We start from the raw sequence: 22,357 nt of genomic DNA on the forward strand, positions 1-22,357 counted from the left end.
GTTATCAGCCTCTTCATGGAGGGCTTTCAGGGGTTCAAGGTTCACAGCATTGTTGTTTGACAGCACAGTTGTTTCATCCTGACAACCACCAGCACCAAAAACAACCGTGTCCTGTCGGGCCTGCTCAACTAAAGTTGTTGTCAACAACCTGCACAGGTCTGCCTTGTTCTCGGGTGCTGACAGAAATCCCTGCCAGTCAGCAGGAAGTGGAACTGTGGCCTGCAGTACTCGCCTTACTGCGGAGCCTTAGTTTGCACAAGCAAACTTGTGCAAAATATAATAATAATAATATAAAAAAAAAACAGGCAGCCATATTTTTCTATGCAAACTAGGGGTGAATGAGTAGAGATACAGCTTGCCCACTGAATGTTTTTTAATTCAGCAGGTCAAAATACATGGAAATAAAAGCTTGATTTTCTTTTCTAGAGCAAATACAAGCAAACTTGTGGGAAATTTGATAAACTGGGCAGCCATGTTGGTTTATGCAAATTAAGGGGTGAAGGAGTAAAGATCCAACTTGCCAACAGGAATTTTTGAATTCAGCAGGTCAAAATACATAATAATCTCTCTGTTGTCAGCTTTTAACAGATAATGCCTTGGACAGTCTACTTTTCTGAAAATAGACTCTATTAAGGGTCACAGGGTGCTGGAGCCTATCCTGCAGGTTGGGTCATTTGATGAATCCAAATTGGCTGTGGGTGTCAAGGAACATTTCAGGCCAAATCTTAAAGCTTCATTGTGTAGGATTTACCGCCATCTAGTGGTGAGGTTGCAGATTGTATTATGCTGTCACCGCTCATCATTTTGTTTCCCTTCATGTTTCGGCTTCTTTTGCGACAGGGATTCATGCACCTTTGCCATAACCAAACTGTATGGTTCAAAATGCGAAAGACGGAGGAAGGTTGTCCCTTATTTGCTGCTGTGTCAACATGGCAGCCTCCACTAGGGGGAGCCCATTGCCAGGTTGATATAAAAGAGTCACTTTAAGATCAGGAAAACACATTGATTAGCTGTTGCACCTAATTATAGATGAATGAACAGATGGTTATGAATGCAGGTGATCTGAATACTTGGACATCACGCTACATTTATGCTAATAAACGCCCCAAAATCCTCCACACTGTAGCTTTAACTTCCACGTGCAGGCCAATCCACAATAATGCAGATCTACGTAATGTAGGAAAGCTATAATTTGGATTTTCTATAATTTGGATAATCTCTTCTGCTCCCCCCAAACCTCACAGATAGAGCAGTTTGCTCATGCACTCCAAGATGAGCTGGTAAGCCGGACCCTGCTTACAATACACAACCAAAGTTCCGCCCCCAGCAACAGGATGCTGTGTGATGATTCGATTGCCAGTCAGGAAGGACAGACGTACCAGGACACGAGCCAGCCTGATGTGGAGTGCAGTGAGGAGGAGTGGGCAAGTTAATGTTTGTGAGATCACATTTCCTTTCCTTGCAGGCTGTTTTGTGGTGTTGATGGTGTTGTTATGAGTGTTTTTGTTCATCTACAGGACAGGACGCTGTCCAACGTCACCAAGAGCCTCGACTGCATCGTCGAAATGGTCGAGCGGCTGCAGGGGCGACGGGCCCACCCTCAGGAGATGACATCATCGGTGCAGCAGGAAACGACAGAGGACACAAACTCTCAGAACACTGGTGCGCTGGTCTCTCATGATTGTGCCCCCTGCTGGTGACAACCAAGTTAACAATGAATCAGTAATTCAGATCTTTCGCTTGGTTTCATCGCATGTGCTCAAATTGTTGGAATGATCTGAAGTCACGTGTGGCAGCTCACAGCTCCCAAAGCTGCTCTTTTTCTTTAGAGTTATGAACTTTGCATTTTCTCTCTTCTTCCAGCCTCCCCGTCTTCTTCTTCTTCTTCTTCTACCTATTCTTGGCAGGAGCAGCTGCTGCCCCTGGTGGTCACTCTTAGGGACTGTGTGCGTGAAGCGATGGAGAAAGCCCGGACTGCAGCAGCATTTGTGCTCCTGCAGAGGGCAGCATCTGCAACCGTTGACCAGGGGCCTCCTCAGCTGGTCCAGCGACGGCACGCCGTCTTCAGCCAGGCGGTGAGCGAAATACACAGAGAGACAGATAATGTGCAAACATGAATACAACCACAAATGTTGAGATGGTTTGGAAAATACAAATAAAATATAAAAAACACTATTATTTTTACATTTACTTTGACTTTGGTTTCTTTGCAGGCAGTATGAAGAAAGATATTCCATGATTTTGTGTGACCAGCTTCATTTAATTTGTTAATATTCATCTTTTTCTGCATTTGAGATATGAAACACTGCCCAAAAATGTTAGACCATGGGTCAATTAATGCTAGTAATGATATATATATATATATATATATATATATATATATATATATATATATATATATATATATATATGTGTGTGTGTGTGTGTGTGTATTCAATAATTGTTATTTCAAACAGGTGATGTCAACAGGTGACTGATGATTTGTTACAAAAGCAGTATCCATGAAAAGTTGAGTCTTTGAGGAGCAAATATGGGCAGAGGATCGCTATTTTGGCAACAAATGCATGAGAAAATTATAGAAATGTTTAAAAATAATATTCCTCAAAGAAAGATTCGAAGGGATTTGCATCATTCTCCCTCTACAGTACACAATATCATTAAATCATTCAAGGAATCTGGAGGAATTTCAGTGCGTAAAGGGCGAGGATCTCCAATTCCTCTGACAACACTGCATCTAGAGCCATCATTCATCAATAGCTGATATAACCACACAGGCAAGGGGATACTTGGGGAAACATCTAAGCCCTACAATACAGAGTTAAAGTTACAAATGCCACTGAAAACTTTACTTTAACCTCATCCAGATGTGGCGTTGACTTATCTGGGCTCAGAAGCATTTGGGTTAGACTCCACTCCATGCCAACACAGTGGAAATGCGTACTGTGTTCAGATGAGTCAATATTCCAGATCTTCTTTGGAAGAAATGGATGCTTTATGCTCCAAACCAGAGGTGAAAAGGACTGTTGCAACTGTTATCACCAGTTAGTCCAAAAGCCATGGCCTGTCACGGATTGGGGTTGTGTTAATGCCCTTACAAAAGTAATTTAGGCTTCTGTGATGGCAGCATTCATGTAGTTTGAGATTTTACAGTAATATGTGCTGCCTTCAAGATGACATCTTTTCCAGGGAAGTCCATGTATTTTTCACTGTGGCAATGCAAAACCACATTCTGCACACATTACAAAGGCATGGCTGCAGAAGAAGATGGTACGGATACTGGACTGGCCTGCGTGGAGTGCTGGCATGTCCCCAGTAGAAAATGTGTGGATAATTTTTAAACCAAAAAATTAAACAACGATGACCCCGTACCGTTATATACCATGTTGTTTTGGAAACAGTCAAGGAATTTGATTTTCAATCCCATTTGGGACAAATGTGGCATACATTTAGGTGGATTCCAGAATTGCCCTCTCAAAGTCAACCAGACGTCAGTACTTTTGGTGAAGGTCAAGGTCACTGGAGTTAAATATCAGATTGTAGTTGTCCTTACGGTCTTCATGCCCATGGATATTATTACCTATCTTGACAATACATGTCAGATGTTGGGAGGATCTCTGTCATCCTCTCCTCATGTTTCTCTGACTCTCTTCCCCTTATTCAGCTCTCAGCGCTAGTTTGTGGTTTCGTGTTGAAGCTGTCTGGACATCTGGAGGATCCTGAGTTTCTGCAGCAGCTTCAGACTGTAGGAATCCTGGCTCAGTTTGAAGGCCTGCTCAGCACGTACGGTACGGTATGGAACAGGTTTGGAGATGAAAGCACAATGAGGCAATTTAAAGAAGACAATTTTTACCAGCTTTAATAAAACCAACCGTAATTAACAAGACTTATCTCACAGCTGAGAAATAAGACTTAAATCTGCCATAAGATATAATAGTTTCAATTCTCTCTGACTGTATTTATGGATGTCATTATATAAATTGATGGGGAAAATGTGATTTTGTCTTTTGTTAGGTGATGAGGTGGGAATGCTGGAGGACATGGTGGTTGCCGTGGCTGACCTGAGTGGAGTCACGTTTACAGTCATCGAGGCTAAAACGGAACAACCAGATGACCTTCTGCTCAAGCTCAGTGGATCCTGGTGAGATATAAACACTCAAACCCATCAGTACATGTGAATACACAAAGTTGTCGCCATGGTGATTGTTCATTTCCATCCAGGGGCAGCTTGGTCGTCCAGGTCCCGTTGCCCCCAGAGACCTTTGGATCACTATCACAAGAGCTGAAAGACGGCTGTTTGATACGCGTTCACCCTGTTCTCTTTAATATCGGCATCAACCAGCAGCAGAGTCTGGCTGAAAGGTACATATTTTTGTAGGACTTTCAGACTGAAACCAGAGTGTGTGACTCAGGAAATAGTCAAGCAATGGAGAGGTAAGATGGTAACATGATGCTGACACAGCAAAAAACAGCAGCACACACATGGTGAGTTTTCAAAATGTTTTCTTTCAAATATGCACAAAATCTGTTACTGGTGGATGGCGCATGTGATAAAACAGTCTTACCTGTCAACCAGGTAGCGCTTTCCACATGAATGCAAGAGTTTTCTTCTCATCGCGTTTTCTTCCTGCTCACACCGACTGTGCAGGTGTGTAGCCAAAAGAGCGAGGGGATGGAACAACCCCCTTAGTGTTAAGGAGAGACAGACATTTTCGCATATAACAATAAAAAAATATTTTTTAACAGCTAAAATGTTTATTTCATATTACTTGCTTTTATTACAATTCTGCAGTATGTAGAATTGATGGGCTGTATTAAAGAAACTCTCTTGATTTCATTTTCTACATACAGCAATATCTTTTTTAAACATTATCTAAGCTAGGACATAACTGGGTCTGTTTGGGGTTCTAGCTTTAAAATCAGAACGCGTCAGCCAGCCAGTTACGCTGAGGGAAGAAAAAAATATGAAAAAGATTATAGGTCTTGGGTTTGGTAATCTTATCAAACAGACATGCAGACTGTGAAGTCAGTTTGGGATATCATAGGGTAAAGGTGAAATTGTGCAAAAGAGAATACTAATAGAACACATATTAAGCAGTAGTACTAAATAGCTGGGTTACACACCAAAGACTACAGTTTATGTATACATTTATAGACGCAGGATTAAGCACATAAATACATTGATACCATGATACGTATGGAACGTCCAGTGATACATATCGGATCAGGTTCTGAAGAACAACATAGAATGTCTGTAATGTCCCTAATGTCTGGGAACAAGACAGAGGGAACGGGCGGTTCACCTGAATACAGAGTCAAAGGGACCAGATAGGCAACCCAAGTATAGGAGCTAGCTCAGAGGGATCAGGTTGGTACACCTTGTCCAACTTACCTGACATCATTGACACACGTTGCCACCTGTAGTGTAATCAACTTCTAGTTTCGCTGTGGGCATTGACATCTTATTTCCAGTAAAGTGAGTTGGTAAGTAATTGTTTGTCTTTCAGGTTTGGTGACAGCTCACTGCAGGAACATGTCAACCAGCAAAGTTGCGAGCGTGTCAGAGATTACTGTAACACCCTGAGGAACTTGCTGCCTGAAGCAGGTTATAGCAACATTTTGTCAGTGAATTTCCTGAAACATTTTAGCTGATATTTTCTGGTTCCAGTAAATGCCATCTTGAGTTAGCCGTGTCACATATTTCAATTTAGCAAAATCCTGATCTGCCAGAGTATAAACAATTAAAGAAACTGGGTCCGCCTGATGATTTCTTTTGTCCAAACTGCATCTCGTAACATCCAGGATGTGGCCTGTCACGTTTATTTATTAATCTTGCTTATTTTTTGTCATTTAAAAGCCCTTGTGTTAAGTATTTGCACAAGCTGTGGTGTGCACATGTGCTGTCCATTCTTAAACTCGCCCCCAGGAAAACGTGTTTTACAGTGAGTTCCACATAAAGAAATAAGGTGAAACTTACTGTATACTACTGTGCAACTTGTACTTTAGTGCAACTTTTTAATGTGTGTGTGTGTGTGCATATATATATATATATATACTCAACAAAAATATAAACGCAACACTTTTGGTTTTGCTCCCATTTTATATGAGATGGACTCAAAGATCTAAAACTTTTTCCACATACACAATATCACCATTTCCCTCAAATATTGTTCTCAAACCAGTTTAAATCTGTGATAGTGAGCACTTCTCCTTTGCTGAGATAATCCATCCCACCTCACAGGTGTGCCATATCAAGATGCTGATTAGACACCATGATTAGTGCACAGGTGTGCCTTAGACTGCCCACAATAAAAGGCCACTCTGAAAGGTGCAGTTTTATCACACAGCACAATGCCACAGATGTTGCAAGATTTGAGGGAGCGTGCAATTGGCATGCTGACAGCAGGAATGTCAACCAGAGCTGTTGCTCGTGTATTGAATGTTCATTTCTCTACCATAAGCCGTCTCCAAACGTGTTTCAGAGAATTTGGCAGTACATCCAACCAGCCTCACAACCGCAGACCACATGTAACCACACCAGCCCAGGACCGCCACATCCAGCATGTTCACCTCCAAGATCGTCTGAGACCAGCCACTCGGACAGCTGCTGAAACAATCGGTTTGCATAACCAAAGAATTTCTGCACAAACTGTCAGAAACCGTCTCAGGGAAGCTCATCTGCATGCTCGTCGTCCTCATCGGGGTCTCGACCTGACTCCAGTTTGTCGTCGTAAACCGACTTGAGTGGGCAAATGCTCACATTCGCTGGCATTTGGCACGTTCGAGAGGTGTTCTCTTCACGGATGAATCCCGGTTCACACTGTTCAGGGCAGATGGCAGACAGCGTGTGTGGCGTCGTGTGGGTGAGCGGTTTTCTGATGTCAGTGTTGTGGATCGAGTGGCCCATGGTGGCGGTGGGGTTATGGTATGGGCAGGCGTCTGTTATGGATGAAGAACACAGGTGCATTTTATTGATGGCATTTTGAATGCACAGAGATACCGTGACGAGATCCTGAGGCCCATTGTTGTGCCATACATCCAAGAACATCACCTCATGTTGCAGCAGGATAATGCACGGCCCCATGTTGCAAGGATCTGAACACAATTCTTGGAAGCTGAAAATGTTCCAGTTCTTGCATGGCCGGCATACTCACCGGACATGTCACCCATTGAGCATGTTTGGGATGCTCTGGACCGGCGTATACGACAGCGTGTACCAGTTCCTGCCAATATCCAGCAACTTTGCACAGCCATTGAAGAGGAGTGGACCAACATTCCACAGGCCACAATTGACAACCTGATCAACTCTATGCGAAGGAGATGTGTTGCACTGCATGAGGTAAATGGTGGTCACACCAGATACTGACTGGTATCCCCCCCCCAATAAAACAAAACTGCACCTTTCAGAGTGGCCTTTTATTGTGGGCAGTCTAAGGCACACCTGTGCACTAATCATGGTGTCTAATCAGCATCTTGATATGGCACACCTGTGAGGTGGGATGGATTATCTCAGCAAAGGAGAAGTGCTCACTATCACAGATTTAGACTGGTTTGTGAACAATATTTGAGGGAAATGGTGATATTGTGTATGTGGAAAAAGTTTTAGATGTTTGAGTTCATCTCATACAAAATGGGAGCAAAACCAAAAGTGTTGCGTTTATATTTTTGTTGAGTGTATATATATATATATATATATATATTCTTTTTCAAGAGGCATTTTTTTGACCGATGCGACTTATGCTCTGGAAATTACAGTGTAATTTTAAGCAACTGTCAAACTTTTATCCAGGTGGTGACTGAATTAGCTAGCTAACCTAGCCCACTCGCTGCAGTGATTCAGCTAGCTGGCATGCTGCTAGCTTGGGAAACGCTTATTCAGCACATTTGTGAGTAAGCTATGTATTCCGATGATAGTAATAATGAATTTGATGCAGTGATGAAGAGTCAGAATGGTACATCACATAGGAAGTTCTGGAACTCTGGTCCAGAATGAGGTGAAGAAGAGCCACGATAATAGTCAACTGGGCCGCGTTCGATACAGGGTTAGCCAGCATGTTTGCATTTCATTAACTCTATGACCAGTAACTGAAAGAACCCCGATATGTTTGTTTTCTTTGCTCTCCAGCTGGTGTCCAGTCCGTGTCAGACTTGCTGTTGTCTCTGGATCACAGTGTAGAATCTAGGAAGCGGAAGAACGTGGTGGTTCTGTGGCTCGCCGCATCGGTAAGGTCACTGAGTGGAACCTGAAAAAAAAGTTAAAACTCACGTTGCCTCGTTAGCTCATATCACGTGGTGCATTTCAAAATGGGAGTAGATTTTTTTTTTATATATATATAAAAGGGGGCATGTCTACACGTAGGTGTGCCGCCTGGTGAACGGCATACGTCTGACATGCTGTAAGAGCGCCAAGGATCGCACGTCGATGTCGGTGACGTTGGAGCAGTGCACCATCCTGAGAGAGCGACACAAACTCAGCTCGCAGCACTTCAACACCACGCTCGACTGCATGAGGAGGTGCCCCTTTAACCCTCACTTCCTTTCCTCTTTCAGCTCGTTTCCTTCCCTCTCCTCCCTTTTCCTTTACCCTCTTAGCTCCCTTTCCTTTCATATTGTTTCCTTTCATTCTCTGTGTAATTGTCTATGTTCCTCTTTAAAATGTGTTTCCTCTTAATCCTCTTTCATTTCTCTGATTTATTTTTTCTTTTTCATTTCATCCTCGTTGAATTTGTTCCTTTCTACTCTGCTCTTGTTGTTTCCATTTTTTTCCGTGTCATCCTCTGTTTTCCTTACTTTTTCTTTGTTTTTCTTGTTTCTTTACACTTTTACTCATGTAATTTTCTTTTCTTTCAGATCATCTCCTTCCCTTGTTTCCTTCACTGTCCAATTCATTTCCTATCCTTTCTTCCTTTGTATCCTTTTCTTTGTTGTCATTTCCTTTCTTTACTATTTTTTTGTGTTATCTCTTCATTTTTCTTTTATTTTTTGCAGCAAATTTCCAGATTTAACATCTCTTTTTCTTTTCTTTCCTGTCACCTCCTTTCTTCTGTTCCTTATTTCCTTCATTTTTTTCTGTTTATCCTTTTGTACATTGTTTTATTTTTGTTTTTGTTGCCCCCGTCTTCTTGCTTCATTCATTAAATCTTTCTTCTCGATGTTTGGATCTTCTTTTTTTCCATCCACTTATTTCCTATTTCTCTCTCTCACTCACACACACACACACACACACACACACACACACACACATGAACACATGCACCCCCCAGGTCTTGTCTGTCCTGGGGGCAGATATTGGGATGTTATGCCCAGTCGGCGTCAGAGGTGGCAGAGCGACCCTCAGACCTCCACAGCTCTGCGCTCCTGCACTGTTTGGACCCTAAAGCTCCCAGACGACACTTGTACCCGGTGGCCTTCCTCCTGGTGACCTCTCACCTCCTGGTCGTGTGGCTCATCCTCAGCCTGGTTATAATTCTGGGTCGATACCAGTAGACCAGCTCAAACTGGGTGCTGCGCCCAAACAAGTGAACCCGATAGCTGCTTGTGACGCTCGTAGTCGTATAAAACATTTAACACCACAACTGCAAGTTACATTAATGAGTAAAGTCTGACGTTACCTGCTGGATGCATGTTAAGAATTGAGCCAAACAAACTCTTTTTCAGGCTTGCTACATGCTTACTACCCAAGCGGGCCACTAGCGACAAGGCGTTACAAGCGTAAGCACAGCTGGCCAATCAGAAGACGACAAAACAGTTAATTATAAAAATAATCAAGAGCATAGCTGACAATGAAAATGATTTCCTGATTTTGTGTATATGCATGTTTTGTGTGTGTGTGTGTGTGTGTGTGTGTGTGTGTGTGTGTGTGTGTGTGTGTGTGTGTGTGTGTGTGTGTGTGTGTGTGTGTGCGCGCAGAGAGGGATGCAGGATGGAAAACGTGCAAAAGAACATCGGCAGCAGAAAGTTCGCCTTCAGCGCCGTCCAGCTCCTCACGTTCCCCAAATTGTACAGACCTCCAGAAGGCAGCTACGGCTAGACACGCTCAAAACCTCTACAGCTGCTTTCTGAAAGTTCTCTGCAAATATTTTTTTTAAATCATGATGCTGTATTATTTATGATGTGCATGCACATGTAAAATGTAACAAAGTGTCAGTGTAAAATATGTTAAAAGTCAAATAAGACTGATCTTCACTGCAGCACCAGATGTTTTTCCTTTTTTTCTTCAATAAATGACTGTTTCATGAACACAGCGCCCCCTTGAGAGGATAAAAAAATACAGATTGTACTGTCAGACCACCAGGGGGCGCGGCTTGGAATCAAGGCACATACACACCTGCGCAGCAACGCCAGCGTCAAGTTAACCAAATGGAACCAAACTCACCTGAAATTACATGTAGTTTTCTTTCCGAAATAAAACTGCAACGCATCATGTACTGTGAGGTACAGCAGGAATTTGAAACATCTTGAAAAGCTGCACGGGTACTTTTGATTTATAACAAGTGACAACAGAATTGTGGTACAAGGATGACACATTCTGAAAAAGATATTATTCCAGTTAGTAATTATTCTACAATCCCCACCTCCAAAAAAAAAAAAATTAAATTGTTTAGCAAAACATTTGTACAATTTGAGAGGTATATAGTAATGTAAATGTAGTTATTTTAATATCTCACTGCTTTTAAAAAATGTTTATATATAAAGTATATGGTACAAATTTTAAAACTTGCTAAATTATTATGTGTGTCATGCCGATGAACATCTTATACTTTTGATATTTTGATACGTGATTATTCTGCCATATATATATATATATATATATATATATATATATATATCAGTGGTGTCAAAAGTACACACATTTGTTACTTAAGTAGAAGTATAGATACTGCAGTTTAAAAACACTCTGGTAAAAGTTGAAGTATCAACTTGACCGCTTTACTCAAGTAAAAGTGAAAAAGTATGTGCTCCAAAACCTACTTAAAGTATAAAAGTATAAAGTAACCTTTAAAAAAAAAAAAAAGGTAGATGCCACTATATGAATTGAAAGCTTAATTTAAAAACTGATTCGTTCAACATGTGGCCCAAGACCCAAAACCCAAAATTACTCCCCAACACCACCTGCACGAAAATGTTTCAATTCTAGAAGCTCTGAAATGCAATCTGGGACTATTCCAGACGATAAACTGCAGTGAGTGCAGCATCCATTTAGTGAAGGAAAAAACAAAACATTCCAGTAGTATTCTGCTCTTACTAGGATGCAGCAGTTTTCTAGTTTGGCAGATAGTTCTGGAGAAAATCACTGAAGAAATTAACACATTGAAAATATGGTTTGACCAAAACAAACTGTCATTAAATAAGACAGGGATGAAGTGGAGGTGGAAGAGTCACTAGGTGTTCACAGGAAACACTTATTTATTTATGTATGTATGTATTTATATATGTATGTTCATTGTTAGTTGCTTTTATATTTTCTGTTGTGTTTCTATTCAGGTTCTTTTTTGCCTCTTTCTCTAAAATTGTATATAATAATCATTAGATTATTAATATATAAACAAAAATAAATTTAAGAATTACAATTTGAAAACAAATGCACCCGAACGTGACGAGAGCTGCTTAATGCTAAGTTTTAACATTGAAAATGCCATAGACATGCTAACGCGTTAGCGTCGCTCCCGTTTTTAAGTTATAAAATACATCTATCAACTGTTTCAGAAGACCATAACAGATCGGTTTAACATAGAAAAGATAAATAATACTCACAGACGTATGCTCTTTAGGGTTTTAGCGGGGGGAAATTAAGCGAAAGAAAGAAAGAATAAACGAAGCAATAGGTCGAAGCATTGCTTCAATCTGCGAACCACTGCTTGGATTGGTTCACGGTTCAAAGCAAAGCCGCGCTGCAGAAAAGTTGATTACAGGCGCACATGACGTGAAATATATATATATATATATATATATAAACATTAAACTGAAGCCAAGAGTAACGAGGCTGTTTGTTTTAAAAATGTAAGGAATAGAAAGTAGACAGTTGTGTGAAAATGTAATGAGTATAAGTCAGAAGTAGGCAGAAAAATAAGTAAAGGAGTAAAGTATAGATACCTAAAAAGTGTATTGTACTTCGTTACTTGACACCTCTGAGATATATATATATATATATATATATATATATATATATATATATATATATATATATATATATATATATATATATATGCTTTTATTTTGAAATAAATAACAGGAAAACCGTTGTATTATTTGTAGCAACTTGACCCGAGTGGGCTCAGGCCAAGTCAAAACAATGCAGCGTTTAGCTAGCTGTAAATATTCAACACGACAGCGTGATGGGGTCGTGCTGTAAGTTAAAATAACAGCGTGTCGGTTTAATCTTTATTTTAACCTGCGTTATATATTCTTTTTCTTGGGTTAAGTTAGTTAAAACGCGTGTGCGCTTAGAGAATTTTTGTGGGTTTTTTTGTGGGAGGGAGGTGTTTTTGGAGGAATGGAGACGGCTAACAGGCAGCTGTTGCTCGGTGTGAAAGTGTCGGAGAGGAGCGGCTAAAAAAAAGAAATACAAGGTGGGAGTGTGAATTAAAAGGACAAACTGCTAAAATAAACGCAGGCTGATGGAGGAGTAGGCGGCCGGGCCACCGACCGACGCAGCGGGGAGGCTCAGCATGGCCCCGGGCTCTCTGGTGGCGGCCTGCCGCAGCCTGGCCCTCTCGACGTGGCTGCTCTCCTTCTGCTTCGTCCACCTGCTGTGTCTGGACTTCACCGTGGCCGAGCGGGAGGAGTGGTACACCGCCTTCGTCAACATCACCTACGTGGACCCGGCCACCTCGGAGCTGCGCACCGAGAAGACGGAGTGCGGCCGCTACGGGGAGCACTCCCCGAAACGCGACGCCAAGGGGGTGGTGGTGCTGCCCGCCGCGTCGCACGACCGCCAGGCCTGCGACCCCAACACCCGCTTCTCGGTGCCCGCACAGGCCGGGGCCTGGATAGCGCTGATAGCCCGGGGCAACTGCACCTACAAGGACAAGATCCGCCACGCTGCCGCCCACAACGCGTCAGCTGTGGTCATCTTCAACGTGGGCGCCGCCAACACCAACGACACCATCACCATGCCTCACCCAGGTGGGTCACCGTGACAAAAACCCGTGCCGTGGGCTGAACCCGGCGCACACACTACCACAATATAGCACACCAACAAAACGGTTTATCGTCTGCTAAATCACTGGTGAAATTATTGCAGATACAGTGCATCCGGAAAGTATTGACAGCTCTTAATTTTGTCCACATTTTGTGTTAGAACCTTATTCCAAAACGGATGAAATAATTTTTTGGGGAGGGTCAGAATTCTACACACAGTACCCCATAATGACAGTGTGAAAGGTTTTTTTTTTGTTGTTGAGATTTTTGCAAGTTTATGAAAGAAAAAAAAAATCACATGTACATAAGTATTCACAGCCTTCGAGCTCAGGTGCATCCTGTTTCCACTGATCACCCTTGAGATGTTTCTACAGCTTAATTGGAGTCCACCTGGAGTAAATTCAGTTGATCAAACATGATTTGGAAAGGCACACACTTGTCTGCATATAAGGTCCCACAGTTAACAGTGCACGAAAACTCAGTAAGGTAAATCTTATATATTATATTCCAATTCTAAGGAGGAACTATGCCAGTATACAAAGGTATATCTAAATATCTAAAAAGGAAGAGTAAAATAGGAGAGTAGAAAAGAGTAGAGTAGAGCCACTTAGGTGCCTTGTGTTGAAAACCAGAGATGGTATGTCAGAGCACAAACCAAGCATGAAGTCAAAGGAATTGTCTTTAGACCTCCGAGACAGGATTGTCTTCAGGCACAAATCAAGGGAAGGGTACAGAAACATTTCTGCTGCTTTCAATGTCTCAGTGAGCACAGTGGCCTCCATCATCTGTAAATAGAAGAAGTTTGAACCCACCAGGACTCTTCCTAGAGCTGGTCACCTGTCTAAACCTGAGGGTTCGGGGAGAATGGCTTTAGGCAGGGAGGTGACCAAGGGCCTGATGGTCAGTCTGTCAGAGCTTCAGCATTCCTCTGCGGAGAGAGGAGACCCTTTCAGAAGGACAACCATCTCTTCAGTAATCCCCCGATCAGGCCTGTATGGTAGAGTAGCCAGACGGAAGCCACACCTTAGTAAAAGGCACATGGCAGCTCACCTGGAGTTTGCCAGAAGACACGTGAAAGACTCTGACCACGAGAAACAAAATTCTCTGGTCTCATGAGACAAAGATTGAAATTTTGGGGTGAATGCCAGGCGTCATGCTTGGAGGAAACCAGGTACCATCCCTACAGTGAAGCATGGTGGCATCATGCTGTGGGGATGTTTTTCAGCGACAGGAACTGGGAGACTAGTCAGGATTGAGGGAAAGATGAATGCAGCAATGTACAGAGACATCCTGGATGAAAACCTGCTCCAGAGTGCTCTTGACCTCAGAATGGGGCAACGGTTCATCTTTCAGCAGGACAATGGCCCTAACCACACAGCCAAGATATCAAAGGAGTGGCTTTAGGCCAACTCTGTGAATGTCCATGAGTGTCCAAGCTTGTGGCATCATATTCAAGAAGACTTCAGGCTGTAATCGCTGCCAGAGGTGCATCAACAAAGTGTTGAGAAAACGGTCTGAATACTTATGTACATGTGATTTCTTAGTTTTTTTTTTTTTTTTTTAATGAATTTGCTAAATAAAATTTAAAAAAACTTTCCCATGTTTTAATTATGGGGTGCTGTAAGTAGAATTTTGAAGGAAAAATGAATTTACTTCATTTTGGAATAAGGTTGTAGCTTAACAAAATGTGGGGGAAAAAAATGAAAGGCTGTGAATACTTTCTGGAACCACTGTACGCCATACAAACAAAGCAGCTTTGGGATACAGGTATGTATCACGATATGATTGTCTGCTGAATCGGTGAAATTATCTATATTAATAGCCAAGTGACCTCTGTGTGTGTGCGCATGTGTACGGCTTTGATCATGGGAAACCAGGGAGAGCTGACATTTGCTATTTGGTATGCTATGTATTTTGGGTCAAGGAGGAATGCTGTGAAAACGTAAAGTTGAGTGATACCATGAGATACTGGTACCATGAGTGAAACGTGTGCTGCCTTTGATGTCTTCTGTCACGTTTTTGTTGGTGTCTAAAAGTATAAGCATCTGCTTGCAGCAGAATGCGGAAAAGACAAGAACCTCTCTGCATTCTCGACTTGCATGCCATTCCAACTCATTATAGAAACTTTGCACAATTTATTACCAACGTTGAAAAATGTCAGCTACCTATTTTATAAACACTACCCAATCTAGAGCCCATGGATCCCCACGGGCAACACACAATATATCACATTAACACTGTGATAATATGTACAAGTATGTGTCACAGTGTGACAGAATTGTTGAGTTCAACTCCAGCGCAAGTGAAATCACGATGACACTATATTGTACCATCATGTAGTTATGTGGTACAGGTTCGCAATCATTATTACATCACTGCATTAACAAAGCAGTTACTAAGTTAGAATAGTCTGGCGTTAGTTTTCCTGTGGTGATGAGGTGATGGGGCAGCCGAGTTGACATGAAATGAAAAGTTCTGTGTTACGGTAGGCAGGTGATGGATTTGATCACTGAGTGCAGCCGCTGGGTGTCTTTTGCCTGATTGCTAAACCACACTCTCACAATGTTACAAAAAATATTTAAATAAATAATCAATCTAGGCCAAGACATCCCGCTACTCAACCAGTCAGTATACTAGTTTGCATTATTACAGTTTTATCGACTATGAAAAATGAGACTGGTTTGCCAGTCATAGTTAGTCAAACCATTTTAACCCAACACCCAGGTGTTCGGACTCCTGACATGCAATTAACTAGGCTGAAATGAGCTTCATCGTCATTGACCATCTAGTTGTTAATATTGTTTTTACTATTTACAATTTGTAATAAAAGATGATTACCAAAAAAAAGAAAATCTTGGAATTACAGGATTTGATTTTTCATTGATGGCTCTGTGACAGACTGGCATCCTGTCCAGGGTGAACCATGCCTCACACCCTGTGACTGCTGGGATAGGCTCCAGCCCCCCACAACCCTTAATTGAAGTAAGCGGTTGAAGATGAGTGAGTGAAAATTGCTCAGTGTGTATACCATAAAATAATAAACAAATACAATTTCCTGAGCATAAAATGCCATCGTGAAATGAGTAACTGATCAACCCACTGAAAGTCAAACATTCCATTGACTGGGATGTAATCTAGACTCATTGTAACAGTTTTGTGTTTTGATAAACTTTGATTAATAAAAACCCACCTCTAAACCCGCCTAATCTAAGCCTGGACGACTTCCATGTTTCATATATTTTAAAATTTATCATTTGGGAAACTCCCATTTCAGGTACAGGTGAGGTGGTCGCTATTATGATCCCTGAGCCAAAAGGCCGTGAAGTTGTGTCGCTGCTGGAGCGCAATGTAATGGTCACCATGACGATCACCATTGGGACGAGGAACCTGCAGAAGTATGTGAGCCGGACGTCGGTGGTGTTCGTGTCCATCTCTTTCATCGTGCTGATGATCATCTCTCTGGCCTGGCTTGTCTTCTACTACATTCAGAGGTTCAGATATGCCAATGCCAGAGACCGCAACCAGGTAATCCTAACACCACAGAAGAAGAAGAGCAAGAAGGTACCTACTGTGGCTTATTTGAGAAGAGCTACGAGTGGGCTTCTCTTCCAGTCTCAGTTTTGTTTACCATTTTGGCACTCTGGCAAAACAATTTCCTTTAGGAATTAATACAGTTCTTTCTTATTTTTATTTAATGGAATTCACTTTGTGGATATAAATGATTCTTTATCATCAATGAAACGGCAAAGATTCACCTTCAGATAGTGTGAATAACATCGCTCGGGTGTTTTACACGACCGCGTCATCAAATGAGCCTGATGACGTCATTGTTTTGAGTCACAACAAATGGGGGAAATGAAGTCTTGCTTGGGGGCAGGGCTTAATGACTGTTTTTGTTTCTTTAACCCTCTGGAGTCGATTGACGCGTCTCTGCGTCAAAAGTCACATGACCTAATTAAGCAGACGTAGCACACAATCTGCTCCACTCTGAGTGTCTCTTTGAATGCGTGTTGAACGTGTGGAATTCAACCTCCACACCACTTCTTAAATTTTGTTAATAGGCCAAGTATAACTTGAATAATGATTAATAATTTGCGGGAGTTTTTAGGGGGGATAATATTCCTATATTTGCTGCTTGTTTTGCAGACACCCACAGCAAATACAACTCATTTCCTCATTCAGCTGCAGGAGAGAGAGGTGAAAGAAAAAAGACTCCCTCAACTGCAGCAGGAGAAAGGGGTGTTACCATTGGTGGAAAATTCAGGAGCTAACCAATCACAATCACCAACTCCCTGTGGGTTTGATGACAACCCACAGACCCCACGTGTGTGTGTGCGAGCGCACGTTTTAAGAACAGGACTTTTCTTCCATTTCTCACTGTCTGCGACAGAAAACAAGTGAAAAAATACATAAATTTTTCTTTATCACTGGTGTAAAATATTACGTAGTAAACAAATCTACGTAATTTGGTTGCTGAGAGAAGAAAATGATGGTTTCGTGTAGAGCGAAACGCAGACTGCAGTCAGTTTTGAAAGTTGTGTGATGTTTTCCATGTTTGGAGTATGTTTTCAGTGTGTGGTTAAGTTATTTTATTTTAGTGCGTCAAAATAATAAGGCGTCTTGGAACAGCGCATCAAGTCTTTCTTTTTTTTTTTTTTTTTTTTGCCACTAACACAGGACAGTCTACCAACACCAATAAAAATTCTACAAAAACAAGGAATTAGGGGAAAAACACACATGGATATTGAGGTGGAATATCTATAATTTTGGGGTTTTTTGACGTGCATTAGATAGGAATTGTTTTTCTGACTAGCACAAATATAATTTGTGTGGCATCTTATTCCATGTAAATAGCCACCAAAAAAAAAAACACCTGAAGCATTTCCTGCATTTTAATGTGAATTGTCTGTAACTTTGTTTATGCTACATTTTTACATATATTTTTGAAACTTACAATTTATATTTGCATTCTGTTATAAAAATGGTTCGTTAAATATATTTCTGGTTTTCACAGTAAAAAAAGCTAACTTTTGTCTGATAAGAATTTTAGGTTTTGGGATGAATTTAGGATCACTTTTAATGCAGCATGTTAGAATGAAAGAAACTGTAAAGTCACATTGGTGAGGTTTTGCTGAAAAAGTGATACCAAATAAGGCCAGGTAAACAGTTTTTTAAGGTAAATTATGAAGGTCAAAACAAAAGTAGTCCAAAATGCCCAAAATAGCCAAGACCCCAGAGGGTTTCTCTTACAAAGGAAACACTGACCATCCTTCCTTTTCACTTTAGCCTTTTTCTTCCTACCTACATACCTGTCTTTATTCCCTTCCTTCCTAAATGCCTATCTGTCTTCTCCAGTACCTCCCTTGATACTGCAGTTCCTTCCTACTAAAACCTTCTTTCTGTGGCCAAGTAATTGTGAAAGTAATCGGTCGATTAATTGATTAGTTGTTTGTGTCGTAAAATGTCAGAAAGGCATTGATCAGTTTGCCAAAGAACCCAAGATGATGCCTTGAAATATCTTCTTTTGTCCACAACTCAAAGATAATTCAGTTTATTGCCAGAAAGGAGTAAAAGAAACCAGAACATCTTACATTTAGGAAGCTGAAATTGAAAGACTTTTAATTGCAGCTGCTCTAGTTGCCATCTGGCAATAATTCTGTCCCATCGTCCTTTCATCCTACTTTATCTTCTTCCCTCTCCAGCGTCGTCTTGGGGACGCAGCCAAGAAGGCCATCAGTAAGCTGCAGGTCCGAACCATCAGGAAGGGTGACCAAGAAACTGAGGTTGACTTTGATAACTGCGCCGTCTGCATCGAGGGCTACAAAGCTAACGACGTGGTGCGCATTCTGCCCTGCAGGTACGCCGAGGACGTCAGGACCCACCGGAGTCTGATTTTTGCTTGCGATCAGGAAGTAGATTTTTTTTTGGGGGGGGGGGGGGGGGGATCGAGCTGCGATCTGTTTGTTGCCCATGATATTACAGCTTTGTCATTATTATACCTTACTAACTCATTTATTATGCTAATGACGTTTTGTTGTAGCTGAATTTCCACCATTCCATAGTTTCCACTACATTACATGTTAAAGAAAAGTCATGTTTTGTCCAGTCTTCATGAAAATTGTCAGTTGATCATCAGACAAGGCCTCAATTCTGTCTACATGCCTGTTTTGAGTTTTCAAAGCATTCAAGCGCCACGGCTAATTTATCAACGTCAAAGCAGCGAAATGGGAAGTGAGCTCATATCTCAACAACGCTTTGATATGTCAACACCAAACTTGGTACCTGACCTTGAGGTCCCATGATGAGAAACAACCCAACAACACAAAAATAAACAAATTTGGAATTATTTAACCTCTAGGGGGCAGTGTTGCTGGTGGGGAATCTTGGCTGAGTTCCCTTATTGTCTTGTTTTGCCACATTATCATATTTGAATCAGGCATACAGCATTTCAGAATACTTTGAAGCAAAACACAATAATTAAAAAATATATATGGATTTTTTTTTTTTTTTTTTTTTTTTTTTTTTAATGAACTTGAGCTGTGCAGAGTTTGCTATTCTTAGCTAAACCCTGTAACGGTGCTGCCTCGGTTTCCAGTTTTATAGTTTGACAACGAGCCAGTCGCTTTTATTTTTAAACATATTCATTAAGTGTTTTATTCTGGTAAGCGATGCGTCTTCACTGTTCACAGTGACCTCATTACCGTCCAGTTTATTCCTGTTTTTGTTTTTAGACATTTGTTTCATAAGAGCTGTGTGGATCCGTGGCTCCTCGACCATCGAACGTGTCCCATGTGCAAGATGAACATCCTGAAGGCACTCGGCATCGCGGTGAGTCTGACCAGGACGTTTAAAATAATCTCAGAGGTGTCAAACTTTAATACATGAAGTGAACGTGGTTCACAAAGAAGCACCATTTAAAGCAGATAAATAAAATACCATATATATATATATATATATATATATATATATATATATATATATATATATATATATAAATGAAATAAATATTAAAATGTAAAAATTAAAAGTTTAAACATTTGTGTTGTGCTCCAGTTAAATGCAGATTGTTTGGACGACCTGCAGCTGGACTATGACCTGGCTCTCGGCGGTGTGGGTGGGGTTGGGGTCGGCGGTATGGGCGGAGTCGGGGCCCTGGCCCTGGAGGCCGTGGTGTCTGGAGCGTCCAGTGACGGAACGCTGAGTGAGGGAAGCTCGTCGGTGGTGCTGGACCCCGGCGTACGACGGGTCGGGCTTCCACAGGACTACCAAGACCCGGACACCCTGAGAGACAGTCCTGTGGTGGCCAACAGGGACACTCACGCAGGTAAATTAGTCAACAGCAACTTCAGTGTGGTTACAGCGACACCTACTATATGACTTTTTTTTTTTTTTTTTTTTTTACAAAGGATGAGCTATTTGTTTTTGTTATTGATCAATTAATTAATTGTTTTAGCTCATTAAAGTCACTAAATGCTTCGTCTACGGTTAAGAATATAAAATATCAAGCAAAAATTTATCTTTCATCAAAGGTTTTTCTCAAAATGAAAGTACATCAAGATTTTATTTATTTGCTTTTGGTTTGAAAGGGTTGAAAGGTCAACATCATAGGAACATACTTTGTAATAACTTTGTGAATGCGGTAACTTCTTTCCTAATTGCCTGATTGGCGTCGAATTTGGCATGGTGACCCCAAGAAGCCTGTTGAGTTTGGAATCAAAAGGTCAAGGTCTCTGGTGCGTATTTTGTAAAAATGTTGTGAGCATAATAACCTTCACTTTTTTCCGATGGGTGAGGGGTGTTTCACTTTTTATTTATTTATTTTTTCCTGTTTATTCTCCCCCATCCCACCACTTTCAGGTGAGTTCCAACCAGTGGCGAGCAGCTCCTCCGTGGCATCTTTGGTCATCGCTGTGGAAACGGGCCTGTCAGACGAGGAGGGGTCGATGGAACGGTGTCGTCTGGGGGACAAGTCATGAGACAGCAGTAAACCAGAACCGGGCCAGAGCAGACCAGGTTAGGGTTGTAGTAACCAGGTGGAATGTCGGTGAGTGTGATTAGTTCTACGAATGTCCTGATAAAAACCAGATCTAAACCAGAACCAAACCTGAAAGTACCGGAGTGGATGTGACCTGATCTAAGCCCGGAAACTGGTTCTGTTTTTGACTGGTTATACAAAACCAACACCAGTGTTTGTCTTTTTTTTTTTTTTTTTTTTTTTTTTTTTTTTTAACTTTGGAACTGCGTGCTGCAGAATTTTGCTACTAATGAGCTACCTTTAGAATGGACCCAAACCAAATGTCTGGTCCCCAGGTGGACCTAAAACCAAGACCTAGGTGTTGATGGGTGGACCTTTGTCATATTAATGTTTCTTTCCGTTTCTGAGACCTGGGGACGAACTGACCCAGTTTGATTAGCATTAGCAAGATTTAGCCCCTGCTAATGGGTTCACCCAGGTGGGGGTTCTCGAGTCCTGGTCTGTCTGGAGGTTAAACAGGACCTTACCAAGGGTGAGCTTGAGTTATTTTCACCCAGGCTTTTCTCTTGTCTTAATCAACCTGCTTTTAGCTGCCTTTTTTTTTTTTTTTTTTTCTGTCCAACCCACTTGTCAGAATACCGGATCCATTTTAAAAGTAAAAATTCAGTCCGAGATTTCAAACATTGTGGAACCGCGTCTGCACATTTGTTTCTGGACTCACTTGATGAGCAAATTTTAATCGTCAGTTTTATTGTGAAAAGGATGACGTCAAACATGAACCAGGTCAAAGCTGAAACACGGAGGACGCGCCTTTGAAGTGATAACGCAGAGCAGACCTGAAGACGTGGATAAAAGAACCAGGTTGGAGGACTGCTGCCTTCTCTGGGTTGGTGACCAAACCACACGGCAGCGGCACTCATCTGGAATCTGAGCCGTTTCTGGTTTGGGTTAAGGCCTCTGGCCCAACTTGTGCGATGTTCATGGTGACTCTCAGTGAAGACTTTTAATTTTGGAAGGAAGCCCTTTTTTTTTTTTTTGTGAAGTGAGTTTTCTGCCTTTTTTGTTTCTCCATCTTGGTGCTTTGCTGGAACTCCAACTCTGTCGTCCTTGTCGTAGGATCGTGAGATGATTCAGTGTTACAGCTTCTCTCCCCAGTTCTCTTTTTTCGATCGGATGCTCTTTGTTCTGTGTGTCCAGAGTTCCTATGTGCTGAAAGCGTAACAGGCTGGACTTTAAAATACTTTA

The 22,357-nt window shown here is 41.6% G+C and overlaps 2 protein-coding genes and 1 long non-coding RNA gene across 5 annotated transcripts in view; 2 read left to right on the forward strand and 1 right to left on the reverse strand.

Moving 5' to 3' along the window:
- LOC117505466 (type II inositol 3,4-bisphosphate 4-phosphatase-like) overlaps window positions 1–10,246 on the forward strand; it is a 23,230-nt gene extending 12,984 nt beyond the window's left edge. Inside the window, exons 9-18 of one of the 3 annotated variants that reach the window (XR_004559086.1) lie at window positions 1,245–1,424; window positions 1,518–1,662; window positions 1,864–2,075; window positions 3,662–3,785; window positions 4,012–4,138; window positions 4,219–4,359; window positions 5,505–5,602; window positions 8,123–8,220; window positions 8,357–9,708; window positions 9,907–10,246. Coding sequence is in view for 2 of the 3 variants with exons in the window: in XM_034165129.1 (XP_034021020.1) it covers window positions 1,245–1,424; window positions 1,518–1,662; window positions 1,864–2,075; window positions 3,662–3,785; window positions 4,012–4,138; window positions 4,219–4,359; window positions 5,505–5,602; window positions 8,123–8,220; window positions 8,357–8,511; window positions 9,907–10,027 (1,401 nt within the window). In the remaining variant the exon portion in view is untranslated. Of the gene's footprint in view, window positions 1–1,244; window positions 1,425–1,517; window positions 1,663–1,863; window positions 2,076–3,661; window positions 3,786–4,011; window positions 4,139–4,218; window positions 4,360–5,504; window positions 5,619–8,122; window positions 8,221–8,356; window positions 9,709–9,906 lie in introns of those variants that run through there. The other 2 variants (XM_034165129.1, XM_034165130.1) reach the window with 2 other exon arrangements.
- Window positions 1,877–12,736, reverse strand: LOC117505509. Its single transcript, XR_004559094.1, has 2 exons — window positions 12,644–12,736; window positions 1,877–2,062 (listed from the first exon to the last, which is right to left on the reverse strand). It is a non-coding gene; the product is annotated as an uncharacterized LOC117505509 (long non-coding RNA).
- On the forward strand, window positions 12,227–21,523 carry rnf150b (ring finger protein 150b). The gene is made up of 6 exons (XM_034165146.1): window positions 12,227–13,122; window positions 16,412–16,662; window positions 18,840–18,994; window positions 19,869–19,965; window positions 20,191–20,461; window positions 20,995–21,523. The coding sequence occupies exons 1-6, from the start codon at window positions 12,666–12,668 to the stop codon at window positions 21,111–21,113; spliced, it is 1,350 nt and encodes a 449-aa protein (XP_034021037.1). The 5' UTR covers window positions 12,227–12,665; the 3' UTR covers window positions 21,114–21,523.
- Window positions 21,524–22,357: the final 834 nt, after the last annotated feature.

The sequence above is a fragment of the Thalassophryne amazonica genome, chromosome 23 (genome assembly GCF_902500255.1).
Source record: "Thalassophryne amazonica chromosome 23, fThaAma1.1, whole genome shotgun sequence".
NCBI lineage: Eukaryota > Metazoa > Chordata > Actinopteri > Batrachoidiformes > Batrachoididae > Thalassophryne > Thalassophryne amazonica.

Excerpts from the sequence above, each read along its gene's own strand:
- rnf150b (XM_034165146.1), top strand. The coding sequence starts at position 12,666 with ATGGCCCCGGGCTCTCTGGTGGCGGCCTGCCGCAGCCTGGCCCTCTCG. Across the intron at positions 13,123-16,411 it reads CATCACCATGCCTCACCCAG|GTACAGGTGAGGTGGTCGCT; the intron begins GTGGGTCACCGT and ends CTCCCATTTCAG. Across the intron at positions 18,995-19,868 it reads GTGCGCATTCTGCCCTGCAG|ACATTTGTTTCATAAGAGCT; the intron begins GTACGCCGAGGA and ends TTTTGTTTTTAG.